The 14311-nt window shown below is 51.3% G+C and overlaps 1 protein-coding gene across 2 annotated transcripts in view; it reads right to left on the bottom strand.

The window, feature by feature from the left end:
• Positions 1-6: 6 nt before the first annotated feature.
• The window catches only part of Creb3l1 (cAMP responsive element binding protein 3 like 1), a 43090-nt gene continuing 28785 nt past the window's right edge, over positions 7-14311 (bottom strand). Inside the window, exons 3-12 of one of the 2 annotated variants that reach the window (XM_005364143.2) lie at positions 13397-13578; positions 12040-12118; positions 9493-9650; positions 8773-8922; positions 8562-8620; positions 8341-8409; positions 4838-4937; positions 4046-4172; positions 575-842; positions 7-371 (exon numbers count right to left, since the gene is read on the bottom strand). In XM_005364143.2, the coding sequence (XP_005364200.1) occupies positions 335-371; positions 575-842; positions 4046-4172; positions 4838-4937; positions 8341-8409; positions 8562-8620; positions 8773-8922; positions 9493-9650; positions 12040-12118; positions 13397-13578 (1229 nt within the window). In that variant the 3' untranslated portion in view covers positions 7-334. The remainder of the gene's footprint in view (positions 372-574; positions 843-4045; positions 4173-4837; positions 4938-8340; positions 8410-8561; positions 8621-8772; positions 8923-9492; positions 9651-12039; positions 12119-13396; positions 13579-14311) is intronic. The other variant, XM_026787711.1, reaches the window with a different exon arrangement.

Below are 14311 nucleotides of genomic sequence, written 5' to 3'. Positions count from 1 at the left end.
GTGTGTGTGTGTGTGTGTGTATGAGGGGCCAGAAACAGTGGTCGTGTTGGTCACTATGGGAGAGGAAGCAGGAGTGGCCCAGTGAGTGGTTTTTTGGAGGAGAACAGATGGGAAGAAGAGGGAAGAGAGTGACCAGGGGAGCTGTCCAAATGTTCGGGGACATAGAGGGACCCCAGCCACAACAGGGACAGGATGGCTGGGGAGAAGAAAGACCCTCTCTCCTAGGGCAGAGGGCCCCAGGGTAAGGGTGGGAGCTGGGTCTGGGTCAATGAGCAAGAGAACGCCTCTTCTGGGTGCCAGTGTGTCCGTCCTGTGTCCTGGGTCTTGGAGAGGCCTAGGAGAGTTTGATGGTGGTGTTGGGGCCCAGATCCCTGAGGAGAGAAGAGATCCATGCATGAATCTACTCTGAGACGCCCATCACCCAGATTTGAACCGGGTCTAGACCAGGGAACCCTCCCCCGAGAGGACGACCCTCCCCCGGGAAAATCCCCCTCCCCAGAGAGGATGCCCTGCCCCTGTTCTGGGAAGATGAGTCTCAGGGTGGTGCAGCCTGGGACCCTGTCCCTCTGCTCACCTGTCATGGAACCACTCCTTGGGGTGGGAGAAGTTGGGGCTGGTGCCATTGCCATTAGCATCCTCTGGCCAGGTCTCACTCAAATACTTGGTGGTCTCATGGGTGCTGTCCACATAGTCATGCCGGAGGTGGTCCTGGGGCCTCGGTTCTACTGGCCCCCCAGGTTTGAGCTCCCAGCCTTCTGGGGGCTCCACAGGCAGTAGGGCACCTCGGCCATCTTCCCATGAACCTGTCCCATCATCGTAGAACAGTAGGCTTCGAGAGGGCACTGGGGAAAAGGAACAAGGTGAGTCATGGGTGCTCCTCAGGCATGCAGAGCGCAGGCTCTGAATCTTACAGGCTAACTCTGAATTCTGGTCCTAAGGATCCCTGGTTGAGTGAGCTCGGGCTAGTCACAGACACTCCCCTCTGAGCTTACTGAGCATCAGTTTGTTGATCTGTAAAATGGGGATAGTGGAATCAGTCTCATGGAGATTCAAGGATTCAATAAGCAATACAGAGTAAGGGATTGAAACTGTGCTTAGTAAAATCACGAGCTCAAAAAAAGTCACACTCTGGGGCTGGAGAAATGGCTCAGTGGTTAAGAGCATTGCCTGCTCTTCCAAAGGTCCTGAGTTCAATTCCCGGCAACCACATGGTGGTTGACAACTATCTGTAATGAGGTCTGGTACCCTCTTCTGACCTTCAGACATACACACAGACAGAATATTGTATACATAAAAAAAAAAGTCGCACTCTGAGAAAGAGAGTGCTGATTGGCTTACTGAAAACGGGGATTTTTTTTTCCCCTCTTGTGGTACTAAGGATCAAACCCAGAGCTTCATGCATGCTAGGGCCATGGATACTCTGCCTCCAGGATACAGAGCCGGCTTGCCCATCCTCCCACCCTGGCCTCCCTTTCTCTCAACTTTATATTGGGACAGGGTGACAGGGTCTCACTGAGTTGCTCAGCCTGGCCATTAATTCATTTTGTAGCCTGAGCAATCCTTAAGCTTATGCTATTCCTGCCTTGACTTGAGAAACTGAGATCAAAGGCCTATAACTTGAGGATCTTCTGAGAACTGGGTTCTAATTCTACCACGCCACTTACTTCTTGGGAGATTCAGAGAAAACTTTTCTTTTTAGTTCTAGACAAGTTCACTCTTCGGAGAAGTCAAGGGGAGGAAAATGGCTGTTTGATGGACACCTGTGCCAGGCATTATAGAGCTCACAGCAAATGAAGTCTTATACAAAACCTTGAAAATGAGGTGTTTTAAGGCCGCTCATCCCAGAGCTCACCATTAAGGGCCCCTGGAAGTCTGCTTTCTGGCTCCAGGGTCTGCTGGCTGCCTCACAGCTTCCCTTGAAGGGTCTAATCTGTGGGAATCTGTGGAAAAGGCGGCCCCTGGCATTGTATGAAGCTGCGGTCCGGAAACCAGTCTGCTCAAAGAGCCACCTCCTTCCTCAGGCGTGCCCTCTGCCCTGCCCTGCGCGGCACTCCTTCAGAGGCTCATCCGTGCCCTGCCTTCCCCTCCCTGGTTATATCCTTCAGCCCTGCTCCTGTTCCCTTCTCTACTGTGACTTCTACAGCCTAGGGACCCTCACCCCCAGTCACAGCCTCCCAGAGTGGAGTCCAGTCCCTCTTCCATGTAGTTCTCCTCCCAGCTCCCTCCCTCCTTCCAGGCCCTCAGTGCTTTGCTCTCCCCTCTCTCTGACCTCTTATCTACTTCCTCTTTCTCCTCTGTTGGTCAGATTCCTGCCCTATGGGCCTGCCTGAAGTGGCCTCTGCCTCTGAAAGCCAGGCTGTTCTTTGTCTGTACTGACTGTAGCCTTGCTTTTCTGGCCCTGTCTTTCCCCATTTCAGGAGCTTGTCCAGAAGGCATGGTGCATGCTCACCTAGTATACATGTGCATGTAAGGACAGCAGCTTCTGGGTTCCAGAACCACCGTCTAGAGAGCCTAAGACACACACCCTGGGTCACACAACTAGCAAAGAGCAGTGCCCGCTGTGCCGGGCCACACACTACCCTACTGGGGTGGCACTCGGAACAGCTGCCACTCTCACACGGTAGGCGCTCCACGGAGTCCCAACACCTCGCTGTGGGTTCTGTGTGCCTCAGAATCTTTCTTTTTTGTCTTTTGTTTTTTAGAGACAGGGTTTCTCTGTGTAACAGTTCTGGAACTCTGTAGACCAGGCTGGCCTTGAATTCACTGAAATCCACCTGTTTCTGCCTCGCAAGTGCTGGGATCAGAATCTTTCTTAATTCTGTTTGTCTGGCAGTTTTTATCACATTAGAAATGACTGAAGATGGACACTTATTTGCTGTCCCAGTGCTAAAATACAAACGGTGCTTAGCCAATCCGTCATAACCACTGCCACCCTCATACACAGAAGTTAGACCTATAACATTCCACTGTCCTTGAAGGCTGCCTCCTCCAAGTCACACCAAAGGATCTCAGAGAGGCAGACTTAGAGTCTAGTCCCAAATGTACCACTGACATTAAACACGTCACAGACCCTCGCTGTGGCTCCGTATTCTGTCTGCAAAATTAAAGTGTGGAGTGAAGCTGGGCGGTGGTGGCGCACGCCTTTAATCCCAGCACTTGGGAGGCAGAGACAGGCAGATCTCTGTGAGTTCGAGGCCAGCCTGGTCTACAAGAGCAAGTTCCAGGACAGGAACCAAAGCCACAGAGAAACCCTGTCTCGAAAAAAAAAAAAAAAAAAAAAAAAAAGTGTGGAGTGAAATAATGCCAACCCCAATCTTTATATACCTGTTTGTTTGTTTGGAGACAGAATTTCTCTGTGTAGCCTTGGCTGACCTAGAACTCGATCTGTTGACAAGGCTAGTCTTTTTTTTTTTTTTTTGGTTTTTCGAGACAGGGTTTCTCTGTAGCTTTGGAGCCTGTGCTGGAACTAGCTCTTGTAGACCAGGCTGGCCTCGAATTCACAGAGATCCGCCTGCCTCTGCCTCCCGAGTGCTGGGATTAAAGGCGTGCGCCACCACCGCCCGGCTTAGGCTGGTCTTGAACTCAGAGATCCACCTATCTCTGCCTCCCAAGTGCTAGGATTAAAGGTGTGCACCACTACTGCCTGGCTTCCAACTTCAATCTTTGAAAAATATTTATTCTTAATTTTTTAAAAATGTATATAGGTATCTTGCCTGCTTGTGTATCTGTGCATCGTGTGTGTGCTTGGTGCCTTCCAAGGCCAGAGGAGGTTACTGGGCTCCCTGGAACTGGAGTTACACACAGCCATGGGCCCCCATGTGGGTTAGGAATCAAACCACTGAGCCATCTCTCCAGTCTCCAAACTTTTTTAAGACAGGGTTTCACTATGTAGCCCCGGAATACCTGGAACTCCCCATGTAGACCAGGCTAGCCTTGAACTCATGAAGATCCTCCTGCCTCTGCCTCCTGACTGCTAGGATTAAAGTATACCTGGCATGACTTTTCTCTTGTATCTGACTCCACCCAGAATTTGAGAGGTACTCACTCTGACTGACTGTGTAGACGCTGTCAGCTGCAATGGGGTCTTCCTTCACAGTCTTGGGGATGGAAGAAAATGCAGGAAGGCAGGGCCCAAGGGAGCCCAGCACCAGAACAAAGCACAAGGCTGCCACCTAGTAGTAGACAGAGCAGCCATCAGATCTGGGGCAGGGCGGGCCTGCAAGACTACCCACCACCAACCACTGGCTGCAAAAGGCTCAGTGCTCTCCCAAGAAAGCTCTCCACAGCCTGCTGCTTCTTCCAAGTGGAGTCTCTTGCCCACATTACCCTAGACTGAACCCAGGGAACATGGAAGGCAGTGCCAGAGAGAGGAGGGAGGGTTCTATGTCTCTCACCCACAGGGAGAGAAGTCAGGAAAGGGAGAACCGGGAAGGGAAAAGGGTGGGTTGCAGATGTGACTAGGGTGGGGGACATAGCCTCTCAACACACTCTCAGCCTGAGCCCCAAGATGTTGAAAAGAAGGAGCTAAGGGTCCCTGGGGAGCTCCAATCCCTCGGGATTTCAGAGGCAACATGTGATGTGTTCATCGGGAGGAGACAGACTGATGGAAGAGGGCCAAACAGAAGCTGGACCTGTCCTAGGTGTCCTTTGGGGGTTCTCAGAGACTCCCTGTCACCACACTCCCTGCGGCTGTGGAAACCACTTTCCCAAGGACCTGCCCTCCACCAGATTCAGGGACATCAATCACAAATCTGACCCCTTGCGACTCTCCTCCAAGAGAGAGCAGGCCTCCAGAGGAGCTACCCACTGTGACCTGGTGCTAGGGAGTAGTACCTACCATGAGGCAGGTGCCCGTCTGGGTGGCCGCCATCTTACAAGGTCTGGAGATCTTGCTGGTGACCAGAGTCTGGAGTTTCTGCAGCTGCTGGAGCAGGGTCCTGAGGAAGGCACGGTAGTCACCAAGGGAGATCAGCCACAGAGCTGTGTCTAACACCCTAAGGGAGCCCGTCCTGCTCCTGACTGGGCCTCCATGCTTAGGTGACCACCTCCTGCTTGGCTCCTCTGCAGGTACCAGGGACCTGCTCCATGGTAGAAAGCTGGGTAGGGGCCCTGAACTGTTCCTGACTCTTCTCAAGAAAGGCTCTATTTCTTTTCCCACTCAGCACCAGTCACAGACACGTCAGCTTTCCTCCTCTGCAGCCTACAGCACCCTGCTTCGACAAGACAGATGCTTGGCAGTGTGTAATGCGGTCAGTAAACAACAGGCATTGTTTATATGAGTTTTGTTGCTGGTTTTACTGCTATCACAACACCTGTAACACTTTGGTTTTATTTGTGGACTTCCATGTAAATCTCCGATGCTAAGTGAGGGCAAAAACTGTGTACTACCCTGCACGGAATCCTTTGTTAAAGAGTTAATATTGTACTTTTCCACTCTGCCCGGTTCATGCAGTTCCTGAGGTGAACAGCAGGTGGCAAAATAGCCCTAAAGCTCTTCGATATTTAGGGGCAGAGGTAGCTAGATGAAGTTTGAAGGCTCCGCCCCCATAGTGATTGACACACAGACAGAGACACACAGACACACAGACAGACACACACACAGAGACACACACACAGACACACACACAGACACACACATAGACACACACACACAGACACACAGACACACACACAGACACACACACAGACACACACACAGACACACACACAGATACACACACACAGACACACACACAGACACACACACACAGACACACACACAGACACACACACACAGACACACACACACTAAATAAATGTAACTTAAAATTTAAAAAAATGTAAACAGACAGAAACAAAACAAGGGAGCTTAGCACAGTGGTAAAGCAGGCTACTGCACACAAGGTCCTGGGTTCAAGGCAGTGCATGTGTAGCTCAGGGCACTATCTAGAATTCAGAAAGGTATTCTTCTAGGCAGGGTTCCTCTGTGTAACCTTAGATGACCTAGAACTTGCTGTGTAAGTTGGCCCTGATCTCAGAGAGATTCATCTGTCTCTGCTTTCCGAGTGCTGGGATTAAAGGCTTGCACTGCTCTTGTCTGGCCGGGTGAGCATTCTTTAATGCCACATGCCTTGTTGGTTTTAGTGATTGTGTCTTACAGAACCTTCGCACAGTCCCGCCAGTCAGGGCTGCTGTCATATCCGTGGTGCCAAGAACACGGAGGCCCAGAGAGGTCCACAAGACACAGCAGAGTGGAGAGGAGCCCAGAGCTCAGGACTGTGATTTCCTGCTACGTTCCAGGTGTCACGTGGGTTCCCTGGCACAAATGTTCCTCAGATAAGTGCAAGGGAGTCAGCCAGGGTGCTTGTTAAAGTGCGGTTGCAGAGCTGGAGAAAAGGGCTTAGTAAAGTGCTCACCCAAACATGAGGATCTGAATCTGGATCCTCAGCACCCACGTGAAAAGACCAGACATGACCCAGGCATGTTGGTGCGCACCTTTAGTCCCAGTACTTAAGAGGCAGAGGCAGGAGGATCTCTGTGAGTCAAGGCCAGCCTGATCTACAGAGTGAGTTCCAGGACAGCCAGAGCTTTATGATAGAGAGCCTGTCAAAGAAAAAAAAAAAAAAAGAAAGAAAGAAAAAAGAAAAAAAAAGCTAGGCATGGAAGTCGGGTATGCTTGCTATAGTGGTGTGTCAGGGAAGGGGGACAGTGACACAGGACAAAACCAGCCAGTTCAGCTAATCAGTGAGTGTCAGGCTCAGTGAAAGACCCTGCTGCAAATGATAAGGTGAAAAACAGCCAAGGAAGACACCAGATGTTGACCTCTGGACAGCACACACACACATACACACAAAGGTAACACACAAATACACACACACAAAGATGACACACATTCACGGAGATAACAAACACACAGATTACACAGAAATAACTTACATACACAGATAATACACACATAGTAACACACAGATAGCACACTCACACACAAAGATAACACACATACAGAGATAACATCCACACACAGAGATAACACAAACACATTCTTGAGAGCACACACATACACGCACACGCATACACGTGTGCACGTAAGTTATGTAGATTCTGACCCAGCAATCTTAGAAAAGTCCTGAAATTTCTTAGCTCTTACAAGCTCTCAGGCCATAATGGGGAACTGGCTTTAAGTAGAAGGGTCTAGGCCAGCACACTAAACAGCCATGGGGACTACCTGCAGGTACCCTAAACACTGCAGGAGAGAGAGACTCCATGGTGGAGCCATGGGCTGCTCTCCCAAGGGACCTGGGCTCAGTTCCCGCATCAACATGGCAGCTCATAACCATCTGGAACTCTAGTTCTAGGAGATCCAATACCCTTTTCTGGCCGCCATGGCACTTGCACGCATGTGCTGCTCAGACATCGCAAAACACTCATCACATGAAACAAACAACAGCAGCACAGATTGTAGTCAGGCACAGTGACACACTTGGTACCTAGTACTTAGCAGGTAGAGGCAGAGGAATCAGGAGTTCAAGGCTGTCCTCAGCTGCTTAGCAAATCTGAAGCCAGTCTACACTATATGAGACTTGGTCTCAAAACAAGACAAGATCTACACAGATTGCTGATCTCTCCTGCTGCAGTGAGTGGTTCAGCAAACCTAACTCTGTGCCTGAGAATAAGCATTTCTTTGTTTTTGTTTGTTTCTTTGAGACAGGGTTTCTCTATGTAACCCTGGCTGTCCAGGAGCTCCCTGTATAGACCAGGCTGGTCTTGAACTCACAGAGATCTTCCTGCCTCTGCCTCTCAAGTACAGGGATTAAAGGCCTGCACCACCATTCCCTGAAAGAGAAAATAAGCATTTCGGGTTTTTTTTTTAATTTTAAAAAATTCTTTTGGTTTTTAGAGACAGAGTTTCTCAGTAGCTATGAAGCCAGTCCTGGAACTTTCTCTGTAGATCTTGAACTCACAGAGATCCACCTGCCTCTGCCTCCTGAGTGCTGGGATTAAAGGTATGTGCCTCCACCACCTGGTGAGAATAAGAATTTCTAACAAGTTGAGGGACAGTGCTGACCCTGACACTGCGGGGGGGGGGCAGTGCTGACCCTGACACTGCGGGGGGGGGGCAGTGCTGACCCTGACACTGCAGGGGGGGTGCTCACCTGGAGAGCTTCTGTCATTGATGGGCATCTTACCAGCCTGTCAAGGTCTAGTGTCACATGCAGTCAAGGACAGCTGGGAAACAGGGACTCACAAGATGACAGAGCTCCCAGTTGCTGGGGTACATTTTGGGGTACCATCCTGACCTAGTTATTCCAGAGCCAGCCACCACCTTTAGTGAGGTAGGTGGGACACAGGGGTACCACTCACCTGTTAGCATTCTCCAGGGTTTCCACCTTCTTCCACAGCTCATTGTTCTCTGATGTGTATGTCTCCACCCTGGAAGGGTCAAGCAGGCAAGGGATGGAAGCACCCCCACAGGCTCACCTGCTCCACAGCCCCTGCCCCCCACCATTCCACTGCCTGCAGCTGGGCTCTGGCTGAGGCTGGCGCACCCAGCGGGCTGATGTCCCGGCCCACAGAAGACTTACTTCTTTTCTAGACATTCCACGTACTCCTTCTTCTTGCGGCGGCTCTCCTGGGCAGAGATCTAAAGGAGGAAGTCCCAAAGCAAGGGTTACCATAGCCCTGTGTTCACTTCCTAGGTGGTCCCCAATTTCAGAACTGACATCGCCAAGGGAAAGAGCCCCCTTCAGTGGAAAGTTCCCCATAGTCTTAGGGTAGGGATGGTTCCAGTCTTACTTTGTTCTTAATTTTCCTGCGTACCCTCTTCAAGGCCTTCTCCTCAGCCTTGGTGAGGGGGAGTTTGGTGGGGATGGGGTAACCCTCAGCGATCAAGGTCCGCTTCTCCTCTTCTGTCAAGAGCAGTGGCCCTGATGTCCCCTGTAGCTTCTGAAGAAAACATAATCTCAGGCTCAAATTTTTGTACACAGCACTCTGAACCTCAGTTTCCTCCTTGGAAAAGGGGAAGCATCTGAGTTAAGTCCAGTAACATGCATCGAATATCAGATGGCTTTGGGGGGCTCCTTCGCCTGTTCTACCCAAGAATCCACAGTCCCAAAGCTCATTATCCAAGGGACCCCTAAACAGCACCTCCCTCAGATCACTCCCTCCCTAGTTCCATGTTGCCCCCAAACACTGCTCCTTGGAGAGAGCCTGGGTCACTGCCAGGCTCATAGATGTGGAGATAGCCTGGGTCACTGCCAGGCTCATAGATGTGAGGTTCTCAGCTCCATCACAGCGAGGCTTCTAGGCCTCCCTGGACATGGCCTCGCTGCCTCTAATTTCCATACATCTTGAGGCAGAACTGAGAAATCCCCCTCTTCCTTGCCAGATGGGCACTTCCCTGAAACTGACGGGAGAGGTACCAGATGTGGGGCGTCCCGACCCCTCATTGATCAGGCACCGGGTAAACTTACCCATCGCCTCGCCTCCAGGACCAGCCCATCCCTAGTTGCTTACGTGAGGGGCAGTGAGGAGCGGAGAAGAGGAAATGGCTGTGGAGGAGCGGGCCATGGGCCGGACAGGGCTGGAAGGGGGCAGAGAGCGGGGACTCTGGGAGCCGTCACTGTCACTGCCGTGGCTGCTTGGGGGTGTTGGAGGCATCTGCACGAGGTCCTCTGCAAAACGTAGAGGGCTAGGTTAGTATGGCTGCCCCCCATGTCTTCTCTGACATCGTGAGTTCAGCTGAACATGTGCCATGCCAGCCCTGTCCCTGAAGAAAATGTCCTTAACCTCCGCTGGAACATCAGAAGCCCCTTGACAGTCCCAGGAAGACATCTGGCACCCCAAAAGATGACTGCTGAGTACTGCCTATCTTTGACAGTGCAGTGGAAGCCCCCTGTAACTTTGATGAGGAGCCCCTGGGCTATATGCTCCCCTACCTGTGGCTTTTGCAGGATTTGGGTTCTTTAGAGCCCCAGCTCTATAGTTCAGAGGGGACTAGGCTCTCCAACCAGATCCAGGGTGGTGCAGGCTGACCAGTGTCCTCCCATTTTCTTTTTCCAACTCTAAAATGCTGATCCAATTTCAAGGACAGGGATTACAGCCAAGGGTGAGGAGTGAGTTTCTCCTCCACACTGTCCCCTTCCTGGGCAGAGCAGCAGGAAGGCCAACAGTCAGCAGGTGTCAGAAAGAGATGTCTCAGAGGCTCAGCAGCTAGCAGAGATGCCGGGAAAGCTCTGGGATGGCAAAGAACCCCGGGAAGCTCTAGGAGTGGAAACCTGGGCTGTGTGACCATGCATGCAGGGCAGGGTCTGGCATTGGTTGGCCCCACAGCAGGCCTCCCTCTTTCTTTTGACACATACTTGTCTCTTTACAGATCACATTCTGAAAAGAATGCTGGGCTTGGAACCCACAGACCTGAGATCAAGTCCTGACTGTGTGTCTCCAATACATGTGATCTTAGTGAGATTCCTCCTCTATTGAGTAAGATTGAAATGACTCTGCTCCAAGTCACAAGGATGCAGTGAGCTTGTAAGTGAGGGGAGTGCTTTAGGAGCTCTACAGTGCGAGGTGTTTTAGCCCAAACCTCCACACCTTGTCAGGCTTCCCTTCAACGCCTGTGGTACCTTATTCACATTTCCAGCTCAGGGCTCGACATACGTACAGTAGACGTTGACTCAATGTTAACAAATTGATAAGGTGGGGTTGTAACAGTTGTGCTACCCTTTCTCATTCCAGTAACTCACAGAAGCTGACTGTGCCCCCTTGACCTAGTGAGCTGTACAGGCTCCCTGTGGATTTGCTATCTGCATGCCCATATCTCGACTTTAGGGTACAGAATTGTCTTCTTGTTTTACTTTGGCAATACCTGAGACAATTAAGATGGTACCTAGTAAACCTTGGTTGGATGCATGGTTAGATGGTTAAATGGATAAATTGATGGATGTTTGGTAGATGTGTTGATGGATAGATGGGCATATGGATGGTTTGTTAGTTGGATGGATGGACGAGTGTGAAGATGGATGGATGGGTGGGTGGTAGAGTGATAGATGGATTCACAGATGAATGGATAGACAGATGTGTGGATGGATGGACAGATGTTTGGGTGGATGGGTGGATGGATGGGTGATGGGTAGATGGATGAAAGGATGGATGGATGGGTGGATGGATGGATGATGGAGGAAGGTCATTGGTTAATTATAAAAGAAACTGCTTGGCCCTGATGGGTTACAACATAGGTGGGTGGAGTAAACAGAACAGAATGCTGGGAGGAAGAGGAAGTGAGCTCAGATGCCAGACCGCTGCTCTCTGAGGCAGAGGCGATGAAGCTCCGACCCAGGATGGACGTAGGCTAGAATCTTCCCGGTAAGTGCACCTTGGGGTGCTACATACATTATTAGAAATGGGCTAGTCCAGGTGCAAGAGTTAGCCGAGAAGAGGCTAGATATAATGGGCCAAGCAGTGTTTAAAAGAATACAATTTGTGTGTTGTTATTTCGGGGCATAAGCTAGCCAGGCGACCAGGAGCTGGGGTGGCAGGAACACAGCCCGCAGCTCCTACAACAGATGGGTGGATGAATGGGTGGATGAATAGATGGGTGGATGGATGGGTGGATTGATGAATGGGTGGGTGGATAGGTGGATGGATGAATGGGTGGGTGGATGGGTGGACGGATGGACGAATGGGTGGAAGAAGACTGATGACTATAAGGTGGCCTTTAGTTAGTGAACGGATGGAAGGAGGATCAGCAAATGAAGTGATGTTGGTGGAATTGTGACAGTTGAAGATTGGGTAAAGAAGGAATGGAAAAAATAAGGGAGCAAGACAGATAAAGAGCAAGAGGTTGGAAAGGTGAGAACATTTGGGGGAGAAGTGGGAGTTTTGAGGGAGACTGGAAAGGTGAGAACATTTGGGGAGAAGTGGGAGTTTTGAGGGACATTGGGAGTTTTGAGGGACATTGGGAGGGTAATAACTTTTTGGGGAGAAGTGGGAATTTTGAGGGGCAGGGGTACTCTAGATGCTGTCTGTCTGTAAGCAGAAAGAGTCTTTCTTGTGCATGCTTACCTGGCATCACCTTGAGAAACTGGCTCACTTCTGGGGCTTCTGCTTTGACTACTGGCAGCTGAGTCATTTCTCCTGGGGCCTGAGAAAGAGACAGGTTCAGTTCCATCACCTGCCCCTGGGACAATCCTCACTATGCTATTCACCTCCCTCAGGTTGGAGATCTACCCTGCATAGTTGGAAGAATGGCTGGCCTCAAGAGTCCTAGGCTCAGCCCGGAGAGAACAGAGAGGCAGGTTCTCATGTTTGGAAAAGCCTCACTACACCTATGAGAGAGAGTGGTGGTTACATAGTGAAGGTCAGAACGGAATCTCAGGAAGCAGGGTTCTTGTGGCCTGGGGCTATGCCACCTTCCGGGTAGATACTGACCGACCCTTCATCAACTATGAAAGCCATGTAGGTCTTGGTATGTGGTTGCCATGAGGACGAGAGGTCATGTTAGTTTCACGGTAGCCATTCAGGAGGGATTACTTGGTCAAGGCTCAGAGAAAGCCGAAACGTGCCATGGATCCTGGGATAGAAATGGGCGTCTGGTCCATACACAGATGCTCGCAGTAGTGAGAGCCCTTGAGAGGCTTCACATAAGGCACGATGAAACCAGATGAACATTCTTAACGAGTATGCATTCCTATTTGTTTACATCCCAAAGGACTGTGTAGTTTTATACGTGTGCACTTCACCAACATGTACGTAAGTGGTGATCTTGGTGAGGAGGGTGTGACTCTTGGGATTGGCTCTCCTCACTGAGTCTGCTGGCAGCAGAGATCACAACACTGCATAGGGACAGAGTGCTGAACACAGGACAATGAGGAGGAATCAGGGAGAGTGCAGGGTATCGAGGAGCCTGGACATTCCCTGGTCTACACCCAGCTCAATGTCAGTGCCACAGAGAGGGGACATGAGGGGACCATGTAGAGTGGCAGAGGCACTTTTGTGGTTCAGATGGTTCTTTACAGACCGGCTCTGTGCCCTGCACCGCTTACAGAGGGAACCTAACAGGAAAATAAGCTTTGATATTTCTGACTTGGTGATTTGGGGCTGACCTCCTGGGAACTTCTGTTTCCTTCTCTGCTGCAGTCCCTTCCTCCTTCTGATTTTGGCTGACCAGTTCTGGTCACTAAGGATCTAGCTGGCTGTCAATAAGTACCCCCCTTTCAGATGTCCTTGACTGGTGCCCTGAAAGCTTTCTCTGCTTGTGCTCCCTGGAGGATGGTGAAGGGGTGGTCAGTGTGGGAGGCAGAGAACCCTCAGCCCCCAAGGTTCCCAGTTCATGGAGCCCTGCTGGGGGTAGTCCAAGACATCGGGTGTCACTCTCCTCTGTCTCCCTCCCTCGGCCCCTGTCAATGGTCTCTAGGCTCACCTGGTGAGGGATGGGCAGTCTGGAGATGGGACTGAGGCCCAGCAGTGGTGGGGTGGCCATGGCAGCAGCAGCCATGGCGGAGGAGGCAGCCAGAGGGTCAACGGGTAGCTCCGGGCTCTGCTCCTGCTTCACCATAATGGAGCACAGTTTGTGTCCCAGTGCCCACGCTCCACACTCTACATCTGCAGGGGAAGGTGAGGTGGGAAGGGACTTAGCTTCAGAGGCTCCCGGAGCAGAGAGCGCTGATGGACTTCCGGACTTCTGCCTACTGCTGAGTGTCCTGGACTGAGGGTGATATTAGGGTGCCCATCAGGGTACACTGATATCACTGGGCAGGAAAGCTGGCACATTCTGCTGAAGCTGATGTGTGGGCTGAAACCAGAAGCCACGGGAGCATCTTGCATCTGCACACTCACAGAACGGGCTTGACCACAGCGCCCAGACCTCCCCTGACCTGCTGTGCGACCTTAGGCAAGCTGCTTATCCTCTCTGAGTCTGTTTTCTCATCTTTAAAATGAGGAAAGTGGGCCGAGGAGATGGCTTGGTCTGGAAGGGGATTGCTGTGCGAGAATGAGGACCTTAGCTCAGGTCCCCAGCACCAGATAGAAAGCTGGGCACAGCAGGCTGGAGCAGTGTCTCAGAGGGTAAGAACACTGCCTGCCCTTCCAGAGGTCCTGAGTTCAATTCCCAGCAAGCACATGGTGGCTCACAGCCATCTGTAATGACATCTGGTGCCCTCTTCTGGTGTGCAGGCATTTTAAAAAAATCTATTATGAGCCGGGCGGTGGTGGCGCACGCCTGTAATCCCAGCACTCGGGAGGCAGAGGCAGGCGGATCCCTGTGAGTTCGAGGCCAGCCTGGTCTACCAAGGGAGTTACAGGACAGGCTCCAAAGCTACAGAGAAACCCTGTCTCG

The sequence above is a fragment of the Microtus ochrogaster genome (assembly GCF_000317375.1).
Source record: "Microtus ochrogaster isolate Prairie Vole_2 chromosome 14 unlocalized genomic scaffold, MicOch1.0 chr14_random_1, whole genome shotgun sequence".
NCBI lineage: Eukaryota > Metazoa > Chordata > Mammalia > Rodentia > Cricetidae > Microtus > Microtus ochrogaster.
Note: the sequence above shows the minus strand (reverse complement) of the source record. Positions and strands in the feature narration are given on the sequence as shown.